Source organism: Aegilops tauschii, chromosome 3 (assembly GCF_002575655.3).
Source record: "Aegilops tauschii subsp. strangulata cultivar AL8/78 chromosome 3, Aet v6.0, whole genome shotgun sequence".
NCBI classification, from domain to species: Eukaryota; Viridiplantae; Streptophyta; class Magnoliopsida; order Poales; family Poaceae; genus Aegilops; species Aegilops tauschii.
The window spans coordinates 18239993-18248508 of NC_053037.3; the positions used below are offsets into that span (position 1 = coordinate 18239993).

The 8516-nt window shown below is 38.6% G+C and overlaps 1 protein-coding gene across 1 annotated transcript; it reads right to left on the reverse strand.

Annotated features, from left to right (window-relative positions):
• Positions 1 to 5408: 5408 nt before the first annotated feature.
• Positions 5409 to 7765, reverse strand: LOC109738382 (uncharacterized). Its single transcript, XM_020297481.4, has one exon. It carries the CDS (start codon positions 6124 to 6126, stop codon positions 5692 to 5694), a length of 435 nt encoding a protein of 144 aa, XP_020153070.1. The 5' UTR covers positions 6127 to 7765; the 3' UTR covers positions 5409 to 5691.
• Between the last annotated feature and the right edge of the window lie 751 nt (positions 7766 to 8516).

Consider the following 8516-nt stretch of genomic DNA (forward strand, 5'->3'; position numbering starts at 1 on the left):
CGCACCGAGCATACGACTGAGCTTGAGACAACCGAGAAGAACGTCAATCACAGACCAAAATTACGATCCAATTACATGACTTCTTGATGAACCTGATATAAGATACAGTCAAATCTTTTGTCCAGGGTTAACTAAAGCAATAGTAGTGTGTACAGACCGCTTGATTAAAAGCGATGATAGCTAAAATTGTAAAACCAATATAATTTTCACTACCGAAATAGAGCGTTATTGTAGCGACTTTGGTCGCACGCAGAAGCAACTTGCACTCTCACTCCGCAAATGTCATCCTCGGCGGAGAGTTGTTCCTAGCAGAAAAGTTGGTCTCGAAACACTTGAATCGTGTAACTATGCCCTTCAATTCTAAATACTGTGTGGTTTTGGTCTCTCAAAATGGTTTTCATCAAAGTTGTGCTGATGTGCAGGCCTCGGCGTGGCCGTGTGGCGCTCGCATCGCCATTTTTTCTTCGGAAATCTCCATATAATGCTAGAGGAAAGATCCAAATACAATAGTGATTTAAATTCAAGGTCCAAATACAATTCTTAAAAATGCTTACAAAATTTGGTTGGAGTCATAACTCTTGCCAGAAATATCAAAGATTTAATAAGAATATTTTGGAAACATTGAATGATACTTTTGGGGTTTTGCCCTTTTTATTAAAGTTTGAGGCTTTTAATTTCCTTCAATTCAGTTTTTTTGAATTTAAACATGTTGCATGGATGCTTCTAATGCAACTATTTACAACTAACTACACTATAGTATTGTAGGGGTGTGACAGCACGTGTACTACGTACTCCTCTTCTCAAGTTTCAATAGTATGTAGAAGAGAATCCCTTATAAAATAGCGCAAACTCTCTTCCGAGAGCAACTAATCAACGAGTACTCCTTGGGAGCCCTGCAAGGGTCACTTTTGTGGGCCCGAAGCGCCATTTGGTGCGCTCTCATTCACGGCCACGTGTCACATGTTGGGTTCTCCCTCTGGATTTTATTTTATTTTTTATTTTTATTTATGTGTTTTTGGCTCTTAGATGAATTTTTTCGGCATTTCGATTTTCTCCCAGTTTTAATTAGGTTTTGGACAAAAAAATTCAAAGCAAATATTTTGTGTGAAATTTTTTTTGCTCCGAGGGGCACAAATTACTTTTCGTGGAATCACTCGTAAAAAGGAAAAAAAAACACGTTTTTTTGCTACCGTGAGAGGCACAATTTGTTGGGCCTCTCGGAAAAAGAAAAAACACGCCATTTTTTCATGAGAGGCACATATTTGCTTCCGCAAGAGGCATAGCCGCGCCTCTCGAAAAAGGAAAAAAATGTTTTTTTCGAGAGGCACAAATTTGCTTCTCGTGAAGACATAGATTTGCTTCTCGTGCAGACTCAGAGCAGAAATTATTTGTATTATTTACATCCTTAGCCGCTAATCTCCACCTGGGCTTGGTTGGTTGCCCTGACCTACTGCCGTGTAGCCATCGCTACCTCTAAAGGGGTTACCGCTATGTATCTCTTGAGAGCTCCTAATTGGTGCCTTATGTTCCAGTTTTGCTAGGCGACGCTCACGTGCAAGGTTATTCGGGACGACCCATTTAGCACAACCAATCGCTTCGCTCGATCACCGACAAAAAAAAATCGCTCGCTTGTTCAACTCTCCTTGCTCGGATATCAGTTGACCATTGAATCTTTCACCGCTCGCAGTTGGCCACCGACTTTTCAAAATATTCAAAAAGTTCACATATTTTGCAAAACAATCATGAATTTGGAAAAGTTCACGGATTAAAAAAAGATTTTTCAAAAGTTCATCAATTTTTAAAATAAAACTCGGGTTTAAAAAGAGTTCATTGATTGTATAAAAATTTCACTGATTTAACAAAGTTCATCGATTTCGAAAAATGATGGATTTCAGAAAAAAGTGGCAAAATATTGAAATTTGTTCGTGGGTTAGAAAAAAAGTTCACTAGAAAGTTAGAAAAAAATGCAGATTTGAAAAAATTGTGAATTTTTAAAAAAATCACGCATTTTAATAGGAAAAACAGGAAAAAGGAAAAAGAGGAAGTGGAAGAAAAAGAAAACAGAAAATATTAAACCTAGTAAAAACCAGCTGAACAAAACCAAAAAAAAAACCAGAGTCCTCTTTTTAGCTTTGAATTTGAGGTCATTATGTGGATCCACAGAATGGTTCCAAAAGTTCCGGCGCATGCATGCACATACCCTCTAATGGCGTCCTGCGTATGATATGTATCGCTTTTAGGGGTACGTATCATTGCTCTCACTTGCTAGGCAAGAGAAATGAGAAGTCCATCTTGAAACCGCGAATCCATTGTTTGAGACGACAAATCGTTCATTCTAGGTGGGAACGATTTTGGAAACTTTCCACATCTGTTTTGGAAAGCTTCCATATGTTTTTTCTACTATTTCATTTTTACTTTTTTTGTGTGTTTTCCACTAGTTTCTTTTTCTGTTTTTTTTGTTTCTTTGTGATTTCCATTTGTTTTTCTGTTTTCTTCAGTTTCTTCTTTGTCTTTTTACTAATTTTTTGTTTTTCTTTATCCTTTTGTTCACATTTTCATTGGTTTTTTGTTTTTTCTGGATTTACAATGATTTCGGAAACTTTCCACATTGGTTTTCGAAAGCTTCGATATGTTTTTTCTACTGTTTTTTTCCTTTTCCTTGTGTTTTCCACTAGTTTTTATCTTTTGTTTTTTTGTTTCTTTGTGATTTCCATTTTTTTGTGTGTTTTCCGCTTATTTTTCGTTTTATTTATACTTTTGTTGACATTTTCATTGGTTTTTAGTTTTATTTCTTTCTTCTATTTTCTGGATTTACACGACCTTTTTTTAAATACTTAACAATTATTAATTCAAAGATTGTTTTCCAGTAAACTATGAATTTGTGATTTTTTTAATTCTTGAACACTTTTTGAATATGCTAATATTTTTAGCACATTTTTGGTATTCTTGAACAATGTTTCAATCCATTAACAATTTTTGAATTGGTGAATTTGATTTAATTTTGTGAACATTTTTAAAATTCATGAATAATTTCTAGTTCCCGAATAGTTTTCTGAATTTGTGAACCTTTTATAAAAAATAATGATTTTTTGAAGCAGAAATTTTATAAATTCAAGAACATTTTTTTGAATTAATGAACATTGAATCAGTTAATGATTTGATAAATCCATGAAAAAATTAAGAAAATGAAAGTGTTTTCACTCGTGGTTTTTTTAAACTTCAAACATTTATTTGGATTTATAAACAATTTTTAAACAGTGAACAGTTTTTAAATAAATGAGAAGAATCTCAGTTCATGAAAGTTTTTGCAGTCACAAGCAATTTTTGCAACCTTAAACGTTTTTTGATTCCAGGAATATTTGTTGAATTCATGAACATTTTTAAATATTTGAACATGTTTTGAATCTGCGTACATTTTTTTCAATTCGTGAACATAATTTGAATCAGATAACATCATTTTGTAGGGTTCAATAACATGTTTTGAATCCACAAACAATTTTTGAATGTAGAGATTTCAAAAATTCATGAACATTTATTCAAACCTACAAGCATTTTTAGAATCCGTAAAGAAATGTTGAGTACCGTGACTTTTAAAAAAATGGCAGTTGTTTCGTTTTGTGGCCATTTTTCCAGTGAACACATTTTATGTGCCTGCTAACAATTTTTGTACTTTACAAACATTCTGTGTGTAGTCATAAAAGGCAAAAGAGGCCCTAAAAAGAGCAAAAAAAAAAAACAGAAATTGTAGTAGACAGTGAAGCTAGCGATCCGTGCTAGGTGAGCTAGTGATTTGAAGCCCATGAGTTTAAAAAAGGTTCGGCAAATCTAAAAAATCCCATGATTTTAAAAACGTATATGGATTTGAAAAAGTTCATGAATTTCAGGAAACTGAAAAAAACTTCACAGATTTGGAAAAATTTCATTGATTTGGATAAAAAGTTCATCAAATTGTGAAAAAAATTATCGATTTAGGAAAAAAAAGTTCATTGATTTTGGAATAAAATTTTACCGACTTTGAACAAAAATACATCAAATTTTGTAAAAAAGTTCATCGATTCTGAAAAAAAATTGTTTTGAAAAGATATCATCGATTTTTTAGATAAAAAAGTTCAAAAACTGAACAATGCATTGGTTTTCAAAGGCAAGTTCACCGAATTTAAAAATAGTTCATATATATATATATATATATATATATATATATATATTAAAAATCTCGAATTTAATAAAATGTTAACGAGTTTTTGAAATGAAGAAGAAACAAAAGAAGAAAACAGGCCAAAAAGAACAAAAACAGGTTCACGCTGATTAGTATTGTATTTGAAGAATAAAGAATGCTACTAAGTACAGCTTAAAGGTTGGCCAGTTGGTACCAGCTCTTGAGGCGATCCTCGCCTTAAGCACCGAATAGGAAATGCCATCAGCGCCCGTATATCCAATTTGAGACTGCACTGTAGGTGAGTATTCCGCTTTTGGGACCTTCTAGAAGGTTCTGCATGCGGTATTTTTTATTTTCATTCCTCATTTTTTTTACTTTTGGGTTTCAGAATTTTGTTGTTGTTTTATTTTTCGTTTTTCTTTCTGTAATTCAAGAATATTTTATATTTTTTGTTGTTTTATTTGTCGTGTTTCTTTCTGTAATTCAAGATTATATTTTTTACTTTTGGGCTTTGATGAGGAATATTCCCGCTCCTGGCTCTAAAACAAGCGAGCAAGAGAAGTCCATGTCTAGCCCTAAAAAAAAAAAAAAGAGAAGTCCATGTCTTTTTGTTTTTGAGAAACAAAAATGAGATCCAGACAGACGTAATTGTCCGAAATCGTAATTGTCTCGTTCAGGGAGAAGGGCAGTCGAAGCTCTACCAATTCGGAACCAAATCCAAACAGACGCTACCCATACTTCTAGCTTGTTCGTCCGTTCCCGTGCTAAAAAGCATAGCCGATGGCAAACTTTTGGTGTGGTAGCTTTAAAGCACGAGGACTATAGGCAGAGGTTGCCAACAAGGAGCCAAGCAAGTCACATCGTTTTTCAAATCCGCGGTTTGAAATCCCTCGAGCCCATTGAAAGCCAAGGCGAATCACCGGATTTCTTTTCTCCTTTATCAAAGGCCGAGCGAGCTGCACATCACATTACCGTTGGCCTGCTCTCACCGCTAGCTGATGCACTACTTGTGATTTGCTCACATACAAACCTGCAAAACTTGTACAGATGAGGCACATACAAACGCGGCCGGCCGTGGCGCCGTCCCCGGCGAGCCCGCGGCATGGGGACCGACGAGCCATCGCCGGCGCATGCGGAGGAGAAGCAAGGTATGGAAGAGGAGGGAGAAGGCTGCGGAGCCCTAGGATCAAGATCGGTAGGCGGACAGCAAAGCGACCGAGCTCAAAGAAAAAAAGACCAATCCATGTCGTCGTGTAGTCGCTCTCAAACTTATTCCATGGCTGCTGAGCAGAGATTTGTTCAAGATGCTTCCAAGAATAACAATGTCGAAAGTTATGTGCCAACATCGCTAACACATGGACCACCACAGCAGCAGCATCAACCTCTACGCGATCGCAGCAAGAAACGAACAAAGGCAGGGCCGGAACAACTCGACAGCACGAAAAGCTACACCCACATATCCGCACGAACATGGCAGCCGGATTCCACCACCGGACGGGACGCGACGTCGATACGAACGATGGACGTACGGCGGGTCACTCCGGGATGGCGACGAGCATGGGCCGCCACTGTCTCCGCATCATCAGCCGCCGCCGGAACCCGCCGAACATGAACCTCCGGTACTGCTGCACGGCCGCGGCGCTGGCGGCCAGCGGCTCGTCCGCCGGGCGAGCCTCCGCCGCGTCCGCATGATCCTGCCGTTGCCGCTCAGGCGGCAGCAGCGCGTGCTGGACGACCTGGACGTCCTTCCTGGCGCTGCGGCGGACGGCGCCGGCGACGTCTGGCCCCAGGAGCTCCTCCAGCGAGCCGCTCCGGCCGAGGAGGCTCCTCTTCTCCCCGCAGCCGTCTCCCTGCTGGTCCCCGGCGCCCGCGGGCGGTCTGTGCAGCTTGTTGCCGCGGCAGAGCAGCCGGCGCACCAGCAGCCACAGGCTCTTCGCCTTCGGCCTGATCTGCAGCGTCCCCGCAGCCATCCCTCCGACTATCTCCTACCACCGCTCCCTCTCTCTACGTCTCTGCCTCACCGGGATATGGCCGTCGGACTATATACCTCTCAGTCTCTCATAGTATTCTTGTCCAGTCGGCGCCGCAGCTAGCTCGTCGCTTTGGAGGGAGAGACGACCGACCTGGGACCTGGGATTCAGGGGAGGATCCAGAAATAATGGCGGCCTTGGACTGGACTCGCTCTCTAGGGCGCCTATAAAAGCTTTGTCGCAGGGGAATTGTCTATGGCGCGGCACATTCTTGGAGTTGTTTTGCTTACGTGCTCAGGCCGCAATGCAGGGCGGGTCGCCATTTGGAGGCCCCGAGAGCTGGGCGCGGGAGGTGGTCTGCCCAACGGACAAAAAGAAAAAGGAGCCCCGACTGTCGCCGTCGGGCGCCACCACCTAACGCGGCGCTAAAAGACGCGAGAATTTCGGCGACACAAGAGACCAAAGACCAGGTGTGATGTATGGACCGGGTGTATTGTATGAGTATTGTGTGCGTCGCCTTCGGATCCCAGTTAGAATAGGACAACACTAGCTTCCATGTGTGTAGATAGATTATCCTGGCGAGGAGGGGATTTGATCGATGGACAAGCCTTCAATGTTTTTTTTTGTTCACATTTTTGCATTCGGCGTTTGTTTTTATCATTTTAGCTTTGCTTGTGTTTCGGTTGAATATATCTATCATCACTTTATATACAAAACCTGAAAAAGCAATCGCGCATTAGAAAAATGTTAAACGTGTATACACAAATGAATCATAATAATCATATATTTGAAAAAGAATTAAACATGTACTACCTCCAAAATATACGACGTATTTGCAGTACAAATCAAACTGCACAAACGTCTTATATTTTGGTACGGAGGGAGTATATATAAAATGTGCCTAATCTATATAAAAAATGTATGATTTGTATGAAAAAAGTAGACATAAAAAATATAAGTTTTTAAAATGTTATACTGTAAAAATGTGAAACATCTATATAAAAATATTCATGGTATATGTACGAAAAATGCAGAATATGTATGGAAAAGGTAGACATAAAAATATAGGTTTAAAAAATGTTAGTTATTTATATGAAAACAAATTAACATGTATATCTAAAATGTTCCTGGTGTATACAAAAAATATACGCCCTCCGATCCAAATTAGTTGTCACTCAAACGGATGTATCTAGCACTGAAATACGTCTAGATACATCCATTTCAGGGAGAACTAAAATGGGTCGGAGGTACGTTTATGGAACAAGTAGGCATAAAAAAATATTAATCATGTATTCGAAAAATGTTTCCATCTATATAAAAAAGTTCCTGATCTGTACAAAAAATATTCACTATGTATAGAAAAAAGTAGTTATAAAAAATATTAATCACGTATTTGAAAAATGCAAACATGTATACAAAAAATGTTCCTGATGTATACGAAAAACATTGAATGTGTATGGAAAAAGTGGCATTAAAAAATAAAAGTAAAACATCATTGAAAAGTGAAAGCCATGAAAGAAACAAAGAAAGCAGAAAAAACCCAATGAAAGTCATGAAAGAAACAAAGAAACCCAATCAAAAACAATAAGAACAGAAAATCAAAGAAAAAAGGTGAAGAAACAAAAGAAACCCCAATAAAAAAATAAAAAAAACAGAAAAATGCTAGTCTGTGGAACTGAGTGAGGGAGCGACCTGAGCGCGAGTGGACGACCTAAGCTAATGGGCCGGCCCTATATTCACGCGCCTTTGGGGCAGATGGATGCTATTCTCGCTATAAGCGAGATATAGCATTCACGTTGATTACCCGGTCAAGATTGTATTTAGCCTAAAGTGGCCACATTTCTCTAAATGAATAAAGTGGACTGAATTTAGCCTAAAAAAGTTGTACACAAGAGAAAATTTGAGATCACTAATTAGAGTGCAAAGGTCACTCACACCTTCTCTCGCGGTGACAATTGGCGTGCAGCATGGGTGACACTTGTCACAACTAAGAGTTTTGGGATTTTTTGTTAGATTCATTTTATTCGAAATGTTTTACCTCTTGAACTTATGTCCAAATCATGAACCATTTCCACTGTTCGGTTTCCTGTGTCGAGATTCAAAACTAGACAATATGTTGATAAGTTTTGACAAACTTTTTCTTTCCAAAAAAGGTAATCAATAAAACTAAGAACAAAAAAACAAAAATATAATCAGGAAAAACAGGAAAACCAAACAACGGAAGCAAAATTGTGTTTTTCACCTTTCTTTTTAAAGCACAACTATGCTTTTCATTTTTTGAGAAGCACAGTTGTGCTTCACCTTAAGTACGGTTGTGTTTTTCACTTACCGGCAAGCATAGTTGTGCCACCTGAAAAGCACAACTGTGATTTTACCAGAAGCACAACTGT